Source organism: Chinchilla lanigera, unplaced genomic scaffold (assembly GCF_000276665.1).
Source record: "Chinchilla lanigera isolate Chin_1 unplaced genomic scaffold, ChiLan1.0 scaffold00030, whole genome shotgun sequence".
In the NCBI taxonomy this organism is placed as follows: domain Eukaryota; kingdom Metazoa; phylum Chordata; class Mammalia; order Rodentia; family Chinchillidae; genus Chinchilla; species Chinchilla lanigera.
In genome coordinates this window covers 15,601,746-15,617,364 of record NW_004955431.1, presented here as the reverse complement: position 1 = coordinate 15,617,364, position 15,619 = coordinate 15,601,746, and the positions used below count along the sequence as shown (strand labels likewise).

General features: G+C 38.4%; 1 protein-coding gene across 4 annotated transcripts in view; it reads right to left on the bottom strand.

The window, feature by feature from the left end:
• Positions 1-741: 741 nt before the first annotated feature.
• Katnal1 (katanin p60 subunit A-like 1) overlaps positions 742-15,619 on the bottom strand; it is an 82,592-nt gene continuing 67,714 nt past the window's right edge. For all 4 annotated transcript variants that reach the window (XM_005387747.2, XM_005387748.2, XM_005387749.2 and 1 more), the window contains exons 7-11: positions 13,918-14,076; positions 13,122-13,248; positions 10,891-11,025; positions 2,226-2,352; positions 742-1,021 (exon numbers count right to left, since the gene is read on the bottom strand). In XM_005387747.2, the coding sequence (XP_005387804.1) occupies positions 823-1,021; positions 2,226-2,352; positions 10,891-11,025; positions 13,122-13,248; positions 13,918-14,076 (747 nt within the window). In that variant the 3' untranslated portion in view covers positions 742-822. The remainder of the gene's footprint in view (positions 1,022-2,225; positions 2,353-10,890; positions 11,026-13,121; positions 13,249-13,917; positions 14,077-15,619) is intronic.

Here is a 15,619-nt window from a genome sequence, read left to right as displayed (position 1 = left end):
AGTGTTGGAGCTGAAATATTTAATCTGTTCAAATGTACTGAAAGAAAAATGAAAACAAATTTTGAAGTCTATAATGAAGAAGAGTTATTAATGCAATCTTCAAGAAATAATAAAATAGCTAACAGAAAAAATGATGAGGAAGGGAGAAGTAACTATTTTAACCATATGTTAGGCTCAGTAAGAACTGAATTCTAAAGCTTTAAGTAGCAAGTTTATTTCCTCCAAAACTTATTGTCATTCTTCTGGTAATGACAATTAATGAATCTGACACAAACTTAGTTTTGCTGCGAGGGGTCAATATACATAAGTACCTCATGTTCACAAAGTAAAGAACTGAAAACAAAAACAAAAGCCAACAAATTCAATTGAGAAATAGATTCACTAAATCTTCTGTAAACAAGTTCCTAAAATAGTACATTGCTGCGTTCCTCAGCCTCCCTGCTATACCAGTTTGGGTGTGTAATATCAATGCATCACCACATAGAAGGAGAGGGAGACCATCACACTCTATCAGTTTTTTTTGGTTTTTTGAGATAGGGTCTTGCTATGTATCCCCGACTGGCTTCCAATCTCTTGTGTAGATGGGAATTATCAGCTTGCAACCACCATGCCCAGCCAAACTCTACACAAGCCTTTTTCATTTCTCATCTATATTTAGTTTTTTGTAGTTTTAGATTTTTCTTTGTGTTTTTTTTTTTTTTCTCGAAGGGAAAATATTTCCAAAGAAAAATTCCAAACCTGTTTAAAAACAAATTTCAGGAATTTCTTCACTTTTTTTTTTTTATAAACAAAAATGACAGAAATGAAAGAGCTGACAAAAACTCAGGCAGACCCAAATTCAACCATCCATTTTTCATATTTCTCCAAGTCTGCAGCAGAGACAGACTTAGCAATTTTCTTAAGAGCCAACTCAAAGTCTCCTTTGGTAACAGGCATCTGAAGTTCCTCCTTAGAAAGGGCACGGATCTCTTCTGGACTTAAGCCATTGATACGCCGCCTCATTGCCATTAAAGAAGCATCCCTGAAAATAAACTAAAATCAGTCAACAGTAACTTCTGCAGTGTTTGCAACACTTTCAGTTGTTATAAGCATTCAAAGTATTAGGTTTTTTGATACTGCTTAGAATTTACCACTTCAGACTTCCTGAGGGTTCAGGGGAACCGAAAACAGAATCCAAAACACTTAAACATGAAATAGACGGTTAATGGATGATAAAAATCTAGTTCATGAGCTCAGAGAGCAATGAATTTTCTTTTCCTTAACTGTGCCTCAAAAACAACCAAGAAGTTTAGGAAACTGAAGTCAACTCTGAAATACTAAATTGCATACATGGAAACAAACATATGGCTAATGTTATGATTCAAATCACACATGAGCTTCTCTACAACCTAATTAGAGGGGACAAAGCCAGGAGCTCCTCTCTAAAACAAGAGTACGTCCACATATAGTGAACATGAATTCCGCACATGGACTATCTAAAAGCAACAAACACCTCTCCTGATTCCACTTGCATCTCTGCTGCAAATAAATATGAAGGTCTGTAGAACGCAGGCGATTCATGCTCACGAAAGAGCTACTGGGAAGGCCAAGCCAACCAAACCTTCAAATTTTTAGATATTTGACTGTATTGATGTGGGTCTGCTGTATAGCACTAACCTTAGAGGCACATAGGAAAAATACAGAAAAATGAGAGAACGAATGTTGGGCCATTGAAGAAAGGCCACTGAAATCGACTTTAGGAAAATAAGTAAAAGAAAGAAATCCTCTTTACTGAGTGATGTGAACCGTCTAAAAATTATGATGCCACTGAACTGAAAAGGAAATTTTAAAAATTGTGTATGCTTCTTCCACAGCTTAACTTGGTCAGCCTTGCTCACCCGCATGTGGACAAGTCATGCTGACTGATGCTGAGCGGCACTCCTGCATGCTGATGCGGGGTGCCACACACAGAGCTAAGTTTCCCACAGGTTGTTAGTGTCATTATGACCAAGTTAAACAAAACAATTTCTTAAAAATCAACGGATCAAAAATACAAGTTTTGTGATGTAATTATTTACCTAATAGTGATCAGTGAAATTATACGGAAGGAAAAAAATTACACACACAGGAAAACGAGTCAAAGAAATGGGCAGTTACTTTTGGGTTAAGGGCTAACTATAATGAATTTAAGATCCAGTCTTGTAAAATCTATAATGTCTAAGATCACAGCTCATTAAAAAAAGTACCTGCAAACATTAGTTATATCAGCACCGGAGTATCCCTCAATCTTCTCTGCTATGTCCTCCAGCTGAATGTCAGGATCTAATTCCACTTCTCGAAGATTGATCTTCAGAAGTTCAGCTCTTCCTTTTGCTGCAAGAAGATTTTTAGTTGTTAGAGCAAACTATTTTGCTGAGAATCAATATATTAGCATTCAGGAAAAGAAACAGCAACACAAAGATGAGTCAGTAACACGAGTGCACCAGTACGGCCAATTCACTGTGTAAGTTACGGAACCACTTAACTTCTTACGCGTCTCTGCTGAAAAACAAAACTCGGTTTTCCTTACAGACTGTGAGGATAACCTGCTATGAGAACAAAGCAGTGGAGATCCTTTATGAAATGTATGAGTGTATTCAAGAACCAGAAATACTTCTAACGAAAAACACTTGCCCTAGTTTTACAAAACAACACTTGACATTCTGATGTCCTTACCTTAGTTCTCTGTTTGCTCTACACATCTAAAGCACGGCAGCAGCCACACGGTCAGCCTGATGAACTCATGTCTTTCTTTTTTTTTTTTAGTACCAGGAACTGAACTCGGGACTTTGCACTTGCCAGGCAGGCACTGTGCCACAGAGCTACACCCCTGGCCCTGAACTCCTTTCTCCAGCCCTCTCCAATTACAGTTTGCTTTTTGATGAACCCCTTAAACTATACACCCTAACAGTCTCTTCAACTCTGGATGACTGTGGCTTCCTATCACATTAGGGTCAGAATCCCTTTTTTTTTTTAACTGTTCTGTTTGCTTCAAGTTCACACCTGTGTGTCCTCTATCTCTTTGCATTTATTCGCGTTCCACTGTACCTCTTCTACTAACCTTTGGTTTTCCCATTCTAGAAGAAATATCTTCCTACTTCCATCTACTTACAATGCTTGTGTTTCCTTGGACTGTTCTTTCTTCTCTTCTGTTTAAGTTTTAGCCAGGCCCATGTCATGCGTATGGACTTCACTTCTGTGTGTTCATCTGTGTCTGTCTGTGCTTTCCCAGATCTTTCTCCACGGAGGGCAATCTGGGTCTTCTCCGGCTCTCCATAGTTGAGAGGGCGGGAAGAGGCACTGAGTATTTATGCAGTGCTGACTATCATTCAGGTTTTATGTGTACTGACTCATTTAACCGTCGTGACAGTCTGATGAGCTGGATTCTGTTCTGACCTTTATTTTATATTTAAGGAAGCTGAGGAGGGTTGAGTACCCTATCCAGCTCAGAATAGGCATGTGAGCCACACAGTCTGGCCCTGACTGCACACTCTGTCTAGTGCACTGAACTGCCTGGTGTGCTCACGGGGAGTTGTGAATATACGCAGTGGTATGTGTTGCTTCTGTCCTTGTTTATGTGACTTCAGGATACCACACAGGTTAACCTCATCATACAGCACTGGCAGTTCCTTACACTATTAACACATTAATCCCCTGTTAAATCTTTTCACAAGGTTATTAAATGTTAATTCAGTTTTATAGGGCTTTATAAATCTTACTTAGAATCTTAGGAACACAGTTCCTAAGAAAAAAAAGGATCTTTCTGCCATGTTTCAGAACCACCAGGTCCTTACTTAGGAGCAGTTCCTTTGAAATTAGCTGTGTGGAACTGTATTACTGCGGGAGAATATTATACATTAAACTTGGTGTTTAGGGTTCCAGGCTTGACCACGGCAAAACATTTAATTTATAAGTACAGTGGTATTCTCACACCGGGACCAAAGGACCTGAGAGACACTAGCTCACCTGTGTTCACCTGTGAATGAGGAACACTTGTCAAAACCGAGAGTTCTTATGTGGGCACCAGGGACACAGCAGCCTTCGGTAGCAGTGTGGGCGGAACCTGCCTCCCTGCCCCTCTTCCTTTCTGACAGCTTTGCCACCCACCTGCATGCAGCACATCTTTAGCGCAAGCAGTTTGCCAGGTGTCCCGAGAACCTGCACGGTGGTCTGCAGCCAGCACAGGGGCCTCCCGAGATTAAGGAGTCCCACCGCTGGAGGTGTCCTACTGTGCCTTTTCTCGTTATGTGCTAAGTTTCAAAAATGCTCTCTGCCTCCCTTTCAACAGCAGCTGTTCTGTGTTGCGTTGCTCTCCCCTGTCTTGGCAGTGCATTTGTGTGTGTAAAATATAACTGGAGTACAGAAACATTTACTAAGATGTTTGGTTTATCCAGTAATTGGCAAAGGAGACACCTGTGAAGCCACCTCTAGGACAAGCACTGGCGCGTTACAACTCTGTGGCTCCTTGGTGTGTTCCTCCCTTCCTGCCCCCTGCTGGTTACTTTTGTTCCTTTTATGGAAGTAATTTCTTACTTTTTCTTTTCACTTTATCGCCTAATTTGTGTACCCAGTTTTACCTCTTCTTAAATTTTACACGAATGGAAGCTCACTCATTGTATGTACTTGTATCTTGCATCTTGCTTCTCTTGCTCAGGCAGTTTTTAAGATTCAGATACACGTTCTCACATACACATGTAATTCACTTCTGTTGCTGTGTGATGTTCCACTGTATTTGTTTTCTCAGGTTACCACAGTAAAATATCAAAGACTAACTGGCCTAACCAGCATAAAGTAACGTGCTCACAGTTCTGGAGCCTACAAACTTCAGGGCCAAGGAAGATGTCAGTAGGGCCGATTTCACCCTGAGGCCCGCCTCTCTGCCTGGCAGATGGCCCTCCTCCTGCACCGTGTTCATGTGGTCTTTCTCTAGGTCTGCGCCTGTCCTCATCTCTTAAGGACACCAGCCATGCAGGCTCAGGGCCCACTCACAGGACCTCATTTTACCATCTCTTCCAGGGCCCTATCCCCAAACGCAGCGACATTCTGAAGTACTGGGCTTAGGACTTCCAGCATGTTTAGAATTTGGGGAGAACACACGTTAGCCCATAACAGCCACTGTGTGATTATATTACAATTCATCCATCATATTAGAATTTTTTTTTGCTCTTCCCCATGGTGTTGAGGATTGAACCCACAGCCTTCACGCTGAGCACTAAGCTACATTCCCAACCCTTTTATTACTTTTTATTTTGCGACAGGATCTTGCTAAGTATTAGGTTGCCCAGCCTGGACTTGAACTTGTAATCATCTCGTCTCAGCCTCCTGAGCAGCATTACACGCTGTAATGAACAATGCTAATGTGTACATTCCTATACATGTGCATATAATGGTGAAAAGGTCTCAGCTTCTTTAGGCCAGTATGGAACGTTTCATCTTAGGAGTAACTCAGGGTAGAACTGACACGCTGACGTTTTCTGGTATCACACTCTAATTTTTTTTCACAGTCTAATGTTTAATCAAAGTATACAAATTATGCAACTTACAATATGCTTTTTGGGTGGCTTTATCTTCTCATTACTTCTTGCCTCTTTCAATTAGAAATTTCTTATTCATAAATGCTTATGTTCATAAAGCAATCTTCAATTTTTAAATTTTGGTACACTTCACTTTCTTAAAAAACTTCTTAAATTTGTTTAGTGCATGTTTGTAGTACATGCAGTTTGGAATCATCTTGGGGAGTGGGTGCATGCACATACTACAGCTTGTTTCTTTTGTAATTCCTTTTTAAATCCTTCCTTCCTCCCTCCCTTCTTCTCTAATTCCTATCCCAATTTTCATTCTTTCTGATTTTACTGATCTTAGATCATGTTATAGGGGGACAGGGATATAGCTCAGTGGCACAAGTGCTTGCCTGACAAGCACAAGGTCCTGAGTTCGATTCCCGGTACCCCCCCCCAAAAAAAAATAGAATGTACTGTTTACATTCCTTGAGATTATTAGGTTCCTGTACATGGCCTATCTTTCTACTTATTTCCCTTTCCCATAGTCCTTGTTCCTTGTTCCACTTCCCTACTGCAAGAGATCCACCCTCTTGTTCACTTCTATCAGTCCTTTACCATTTTATTTGTACTTTGCCTCACTCTAATGAGAGATAGTAAATGGTATTTAAGCTTGTGTCTGGTTTATTTCACTCAACACTGTATTTTCCAGGTGCTTCAGGTGCTTCTATTTTCCTACAAATGTCTCAAATTTGTCATTCTCTATGGCCAAATAGAGGTCCATTATGTATCATTTTTCTTTCTATTATTCATTCTCTGGATTTCAAAACTATTCTTTCAGGTCTCATCTTCCCTAATCTTCACTGTTCTATCTCTTCTCGACCCTTTTGTCCTACCACCATCCCTATGTACCTACTCACTTTAAGGGACCATGCTGCTGTTTCTGATTGTTCTCTGTGAAAATTCAGTTAAAATGCAACCCCCTCCATAAGGTCTTCCATAAGCACATCAGGCAGAATTTACTATTCCTTAGTGTTCACTCAAGAGATTGTGAGGAGCTCCTACACTCACATTCCTTTCAGTTCAGTCGGGCTCAGTACTTGTCTGGCTGCCAAGGCAGCTCTCTAACAAGGATGGTACATTACTTATCTTCACACTTGTCCTACAATAACATAGAGCTAACTAGAAGTTTGCTGATGAATACAGATGAAAGCAAAAGTTAAGGAGTAGGGTTTAGTGACGGTAAGCTGTTTGGGAGGCGCTGGAGAACAGCTGTCCCACAACCAATAGGTAACAGCTTTATAGGAGTGATGCGGAAAGACAATGACACAAAACGCCCCGGACGCTGATCGCCACTGATAACAGGAGACAATGACTTACATTGCAGGGTTCATAAAATCTTTATGAGAACCTCAGAAACCAGTAAAGAAGTCCCAGGACTCCAGGCAAGCTCAGAGCCTAGGACTACACTTAAAATAGGTGAGAAAAGCAGTTTCAGTTCAGCTGAGTTGGCTCTTCCCCAAGCCAACATAGCTCCCTGCTACCAGAAAGAAAAGTTCAACTCACAGCTTCTGTTCAGAGGGAAAAGAGAGTGGAACATAACCCAACACTCCAGCTTTCCAGGAGGCTGCCCAAAGGACTGGCTTCGGTATCACCAGACCAAGCTCTGACGAGGAACCGGCACACTTGGATCTTGAGGCCACTGAGAACAAAAGAACTTAGCAGCTGCTGCAGCACTAGCAACTTATGACACAACACACAAAAGCTGGTGTGGCCCTGTATGACTGCAGAAAACTGTCCAGCTTGTCTGTTGGAAGGCAAAGAGAAGAGTGGGACAAATTTCCAACAGTTCAGCTTTTGGAAGACTGTCCAGAGGACTGATTTCTGAATTACTAAATCAGCAAGGACCTTAAGATATGAATAATAATACCAAATGATCCTGCTTGAACTCACATTTATAGAATATTAAAACAAGCACAGAATAAACATTTATTCAATTGTAAAGAGAACATTCACCAAGATACCATATATGCTGAACCAAAAAATAAATCTCAATAAAATACAAATATATGTCTATATAAAATTAAAAAACTGGCACCTTACAGGATATTTTCCTGACTCTAATGGAATTAAATTAGAATTCAACAATAAGATATCTAGAATGTCCCCAAATATTTGGTTAATAGACTGGATAGTTTTTAATAACCCAAGAACCTAAAAAAGGAAAAATTAATTTATATTCATACTTTAACTGGATAGCAGAAAAAAATATGATAGAACAAAATTTGTGAGATATAAGCAAAGCAGTGTTTTAAGAGAAATTTCAAGCTTTAAAATGTTGACAGGCATGGTGGCACGCACCTGTGATCCCAGCAGTCTGGGAAGATGAATCAGGAAGATGGCTAGTTCCAGCCCAGCCTGGGCAACTTGACAAGTGAGGAATATCCTGTCTCAAAATTTAAAAGGGACAGGGTTCTACCTCAGAGACAGAATACCCCTGGATTTGACTTTTAATATTGCAAAGAAAAAAAGGAAGAAAAAAAGAATGTTTAAAAGCAATATTCTTTAAGTTCTTAACTTCAGAAAAAGAAATTAAACTCAAAATATAATGGAGAAAATAATAAAAATGAGAGAAGAAATAAATGAAATAGGAAATACAAAATTAACAAAGCAAAAATCTCGTTCTTGGAAAAGACTATTAATATTGATAGATCTCTAGCAAAGATGATCAAGAACAATCAAGATAAAATAAATTACCAATATTAGGAGCGAAAAATGAGCCATCACCACAGATCCTATAGTCCATGAAAGGAAAATGAGATATGCGGGTCTGTATGGCAGCAACTTAAGTTGTAACTTCACTTCCCAGGGTTCTCTTCATTGCACACCTTTGGGTTAATGGAGTGGAGATTATTATATGTGAGATTCAAAAGGCAGAAATGAATCAGTGGAGAAAGTTGGTACATACTGCTTCTTCCCCACTGGTTCATCTTAGTGTAGGGAAGCAACGTGTCTCCAGTTCTTTCAGCTCTTGCCGTATTTCCTCCTTCAGCTTTTAAACTCCTAAGCCAGGTATAAACCTAGCAAACTGCTTCTATAGGAAACTGAAGTAATCACAGTTGGGAACTTTAGAAGAATGAGAGCCCAACATGGGTTCCAATCCATACTCCTGGGTTCCACTTATTCCCATAGGTTACAGGTTGTTACTACTTCCACCACTTCATATTTACCCTCTTTTCCTGAAAGCTTGCTCTGACTGACTGCAAGTTCCAGAACCAGGGGCTGGGGGTTCAGCTCAGTGGCACAGCGCCTGCCTGGCAAGTGCAAGGTCATGGGTTTGATTCCTGGTACCAGAGGAAAAAAAAAAAAGTTCCAGAACCAGACATGAAATCAACAGCATCACATATACTGTTTGGCCAGCTTCTACATTTACATTACGTCAAAACCAAATAAACTGACAGCTTAAAAGAAATATATAAATTCTTTGAAAGACATAAACTACCAAAGTTTATTCAAAAAAGAACCGGTAGTATCTTGAATAGAAAGATCTATATCTATTTTTTAAAAATTAGTAGTACAGAAGAGTATTCAGAAGTAGATCTATACATATACAGCAAAAGATATCAACAAAGCTGCCAAAGTAATTTAATGAAAAGGAAAAATCCTTTTAACAAATTGTGCTAGAACTGGATACATATATGAAAAATAAAACCCAACCCCTGCACTACACACACACACACACATATTCTATTAATTTAAGGAGAATCAGATCTAAATATAGTTTCTAAAATGAACTATAAGGAAAAACCATGCAGCCTTGGAGTAAGTGAAGATTTCTGAAAACATAAAAAGCACAGCACTTAAAACAACCACCACAAAAGAAAACAAGAAAAACTTGACAACCAAATTTCACCAAAATTAAAAATTTTTGCTTCTCAAAAGATGCCATGGGAAGGACATAAAAAGAATTAAGATGTGTTCACAATACAGGTACCAATCCCTATGATGAACATAATTATGTACTGCCAGCATGTACTAATAAAAATAAAAATTTCTATGTCATAAAGAATATTAAAAAAAAAAACTAAAAAGCAAACTATAAATTGGAAGAAAATATTCATAAGGCACACATCTGACAAATAACTATATAAAGTGTTAATAACACAGAAAATAACTCAAAAACCTGGGTCAATAATCACATGAAAAGGTAAGTTATCAAGAAAACACAAATTGAAATCTTAATGATACAATGTTGACATTGACTAGAATGAATAAAGTTAAAATATAAGAGTAAATGTTGGCAAGGATATAGGAGTACTGGAATTCTCATTCACTGATCCTAAGAGTATGAAATGGTATAACCTCTCTGGAAAACAGCTTGAGTTTTTTCTTAAGTTAAAAATGTAACTCCTATGATTCATCTATTCTATTCTTATTACCCAAAAGAATTTAAAACAGTCATGCATAAAAAAGATTTGTGTAGGAAGATTTATAGCTCATTGTAATAGCCACAATCTAGAAGCAACTCAGATGCCTATCAACCAAATAAACTATGGTGTAATCATGTCAAGAATAATGATACAAATAATCACATGAATAAAACCCAAAAATATTAACTTAGATGAAAGTAATTAGATATACAGACTTTATATACTGTTACAATTCAATTCATATGAAGTTTAAGAAGAAGTAAAACTAACATGTGGTGAATGTGTTAAAATCAGGTGAATGTAAAAAATCAGGTAAAGAGAATGTCTGATGGAAATCTCAATTACCTAATAGGGATACAGAAATTTTCTGGGGTGACACAAATGCCCTACATCTTGAATAGGATACTGATTAAGCTGGAGGATATACTTATCAAAACTCATGAATTATATCCTTGATATATACATTTTACTACAGATAAATAAAAAATTCACTTAAGAAAATTTAACTACAAAATGAGCTCAAGGCCAGCCTGAACTGCACAGCAAGATCCTGTTTCAAAAAGACAAAAAAAGAAAAAGAAAACTTAAATATTCATTAACTAAATGAAATCACATTTTCAAAGCATCGTATTTTGAAAAAGACCACAAGAGAACTTTTTAATCACTTAAATGAAGTTTAATGAAGACTATTCAAAAGTTTAAAAGTAAAAACTTGAGAGCTACCAAATTTATTAACACACGTAAGAATTTCCTGAAACGTGAGAAACTTCAGCAGAAGTTCCAATAGAGTACTGTGGCCTCTGTTTCCATCTACTCCAAACTGGCTTTGTGATACTGTCAACTTCTTTGAGCAGACTCACAATAGGATAAACATTTAGGTACACAGAAATAGTTAACAGGAAGCAATACAACACCCCCAATGTAACAGAAGGGAGGAATCATACCTGTTGGGAGAGGGATGTATATTCTTTTTTCTAATCTCCTTCTCAAAGCTTCATCAATGTCCCAGGGGAAATTAGTCGCAGCCAACACCATAACCATTTTGGAAGGATCATCATTTTCTAAAGCTCCTCCAACTCCTGGATAAGTAAACGGGAAAGCAAAGGCTCTGAGTGCTGTTATTACAGCCCTTTATTCTCTCATTCAGCCAACCGTTTCTAAATGTTAACTACAGTGCTGGGGGGAGGGTAAATGATAAAAATACTGCAATTGTTTTGACCTTTATATGCTAGCAAAACCAGACACATTAACAGATAACTACAAAGTAAGAGAGCAAAAGAATCTTTCACATAATCTAGTGCAGAATTCTAAGCCAATTTGAAAAAAGAAAAGGCATCAGAAGTTAGGCTTTATTTTCTTTTGTAACCATAAATTTCCTCAAAAATTATTTTAGTTTTGTATCTAATTTATTTTTTTTTCTCAAGAAGCAGGAAGAGCTGAGGACTCATATTTACTTAGTAATACACATGAAATCATAATTTTGAAAGACAGGTTACGCTGCAATTATTTTGTCTTTCAAACATTTAAGCGAGTTGTAAAAAAAAAAATCAAGACAAAGATATTTAAGAATGAACTTAATAATCAAACACTGGTCAAGATTCTGTTTCCTTTTAAGGCCAAACCAACTGTTTGTATGTATACAGAGTCTACTTTTTCAGAATTAGAATTTCAGAATACAAAATTCCAGGTCATACAACAGAAATTCTGGAAAACATGTATGAGAAGAAATACATATATATATATACATATATATATATATATGGAAAAGTATCTATTTTTTTAATTTCAAAAATTCACAAACTTTACTTATATGACTTTAAAAATTACAAAGGCATTACAAAGTAGGAGATAAATAGCAACCCATTTCAATATGTATTTTCTTAAAAATTATTAAACCATTTCAAAGCAAACTCATTAAGGGAAAGCTTAGCACATTTTTTTGCATTACAGTGTCTGGCACTGTACATAATACACATTAATAATCAGTAAGTACCTATCATTGGTGGATGATAACCAGGAGTGTTTGAAACACCCTGAATATTTTTAATACACTTTGGATATTTCAAAACACATTTTTATCATTTCTCATGGTTTGCTTAAATAGCTGTTGTTCACCACATAATTTCCAGAGAAAGAGGAGTTCTGAGCCTGTAACTTTCTTCCTTCTATGGTTTCTGAAGTCTGGAAAACTCTGACCAATGCTTCTAAATTCAACTTAGGGGCCCTGCGTCTAGGTGGGACGACTCCTAATGTGTTTTCACTGCACCTAGAGTCTGCGTCTACACAGAGTCTATCACAGTAAACTGTAATTTTCTCATCAGTTGCCTGCTTCTCATCTAGATCAGTCCTTCTCAAACTTTTTGGTCTCACTATCCTTTCACACCTTTAAAAAGTACTGGGAACTCCAAAGAGGTTTTCTCTCTCTCTCTCTGTGTGTGTGTGTGTGTGTGTGTGGTGGAGTTTATTGATCAATATTTACCATTAGAAATTAAAACAAAATTTCAAATTATTCATTTTAAAAATAAATGTATTACTTGTTAACAAATAAAATTTTTATGAAAAATGGGTATATTTTTCAAAACCCCCCAAAATTGTATCAGGTTTTTGGAAACATTTTAACATTGACTGTAGAGAAAACAGCTAGATTCTCACATCTGCTTCTGCTTTCCAACTTTTATCATATTGTCAGGTTGTGCAGCTGCTGGAAAATCCACTGTATACTTGTGAGAGAATGAGAGGGAAAAAGACAAATCACTTCTTGGTATTACTAGCAACATAGTCTATGCCTTGCAGACGCTTTCAAAGGGGATCAGGACCGTGGGACCCTAGAGCACATCCCTAGAGCCTCTGCTCTAAGGTCCTTGCAGGCCATGGTAGGCCTTTCCTCCGTAACCTCACAACCAGGAGTGCTTCACAGTGCACTGTAAGTATGCAGTAAGGGCCTTCGTAATTCATGAAAAAACCGAAGTTGAGTATATGAATAAACGAATAAATTCCAGCTATCTTCTACTTCGCATACTGAGAACTTCCAAAGACTGAAAAAAAGTTCAAGGGGCTAGGGATTTAGCTCAGCAGCACAGTGCCTGCCTAGCAAGCACGAGATCATGAGTTCGATTCCCGGTACTGGAAAACAAAAAAGTTCAAAACTGAAAGAGAGCAATTAAATGTTAGTTACCATCCATCTGAATGAGGAGCTCAGACTTCACTCTGCGACTCGCCTCATGCTCATCAGAGGTCCCTCTTCGACTACAGATGGAATCGATTTCATCAATGAAGATTGTGGTGGGGGCATAAAACCTAGCCTTTGAGAAAATATTTTAAAGAAATCAATCATTTTGTAAAGCAATCCAAACATATCTAAGCACTAGACCTCCTTTTCAAAAATGAAAAGCTGGAAGTTCACACTGCTTTCATGCTGCTACCACCTAGTTATTAAAGAGGCTGACTGAGGTAGTCACACCAGAAAAAAAGGAATCTCTGAAAGTCTTTATGGTTGGTGAAGTTGCACGATAGATACATCGGGTTCCTATACTATTGTTATCACTTTTATGTTTGGAAATTTCCATAATGAAAATTTCTTTAGAAGATAAATCAACCTCTATCCTCAAGCCTTAAAGAAATACACTTAATTACATAACAATTTCTAACTGATTTTTAAAAACTTTAAAAGTATTTTTTCTGTTCCACCAGCTCACTAGACATGACGAAACATCAATCACCCCACATTTAGCAAGGTGTTTTCATTTCCACTGGGCGGAATACCAAAGGGCCTTCTACTTCACAGAGGAAGACACACAGAAGGCACACCAATTATCCCACAAAACCCACCACCCACTTCTCATTAGTGTGTCCAAACTACTAGAATGCCACCACACTGCCCTTTTCACAGAGGCTCCCCGGTGAACAGACTAGAGTAAGAGGGCAGCATCAGCTGCCTACGCAAACAAGGATCTGCAGGCACCATCACTCACCATCTCAAACAACAGACGGACCAGCTTCTCAGATTCACCTCTATATTTAGACGTCAGTGTAGAAGAGGAAACATTGAAGAACGTTGTGCCACACTCGGTGGCAACAGCTTTAGCCAGCATGGTCTTCCCAGTGCCTGGGGGTCCAACCATCAGCACACCCTGAAATTTCCAAAAGATGCATTTAAGACGACTGATCAGATGAAGTTTTTTTCATAATCCAGCCACTGTTAACGTTAAAGTACATGAAGATTTTCCTATGAAGAACCTTCTGGTACCTTTAGAAAGAACCTTTCCTGAGCTCAGTACAATTCTGTGTAGTCTACTGTACCACTTAAGAGCGACTGCTCTGTTTAAACAATGAAAACAAGGTATTGCCTATTGCACGCAGAACCACACATTCCCTGCAAGGGACTAATTCAACCTTACACGATCCACTTATACAGTTTATAGTGGAAAAAAAAAAAAGATCCACTTAGGAGCTCAGCTAACAGTCAACTCCAATGGTAGTTCAATCAAATGAGCTACGCATGCATCAGTTTAACGTGTTCTGCGGCACACACATTAAAAAATGTTACTGATGAAAGAGTCACTGCATGTAGACTGAAAACTAAACACTTCTTACTTTTGAAAACAAAGTATTCTACAAAAAACGAATCAGTGAGGCACAAAAATGACTCAAGGAAAAGAATCCTCTAAGTCTTGGAGATGAATGAATTTTTAAATATTATCTTCTCACACATTCAATGAGAGTTTAGCTACACAGTCAATACTATTTTTTTGTCGTAACAGTTTAATATAGAACAGGGAAGAGGAATTCTTGGCTAGTTGTTAATTTAGTTTGCTAAGATTCTGGAGGTTTAAATTTTGAAAACTATGTATACATTTAAGTCCCATAAACTCCAAATTCAAAAATGTCCAAACCGCTTCCTAGCCAGAAAATTCTGATACACAAAGCAATCAGGGATCACTTAGAATTTAAACACTGGAGTTTTGTTTTGTGTGTTTAATCGTGGGGGTGCGGGGTGGTACCAAGGACTGAACTCAGGGCCTTTGCGATGAGCTGTATCTCCTGCCCTTTTTATTTTTTAATTTTATTTTAAAATTTTGAGACAGGGTCTCCCAAACTCACAGAATCGCTCAGGTTGGATTTGAAGTCATCCTTCTGCCTCAGCCTCCCTTCCTACTGGAGTAAGGCACGCACTACCACACCTAGTTGGAATACTAGTTTTATAAAAATTTCGGTTGGCTTTGTAGGGAGACTTTAACCGTGAGGCCGAGGTTCGGAACACTGGACGCAGACCGACGTCGCAGGCACTGTTACCGGGCACACACACAGCCAGGCTCACACTGCTCTAACACCCCCCGCTCAACGCCCTCCTAGTTCCTGTACCGGCAGTAACGTGACCGCCTCCAGCAGGAGCTGACTTCTGACACCGGGAGCCACACACAGATTCAGGGCAGTACCTGTAGGTTTCATCACCTCGGGACATTTCTCCTTCAGCCATCTCCTGTCTGTCCTGCATCTCCTCGTCCACGGGCTCTTTTTCCGCAGTACAGAAGCACATACAAATCTGTCCCAGTTTTTAAAAAATCCTTCACTTGATCCTGTACATTCTCTTGCTAGTATTCAACTCTCCTTCCTTTCACAGTCAATAAAGAAGTGATTTATGCTCACTATTTCTTCTTCACAGGGTACAGTCTG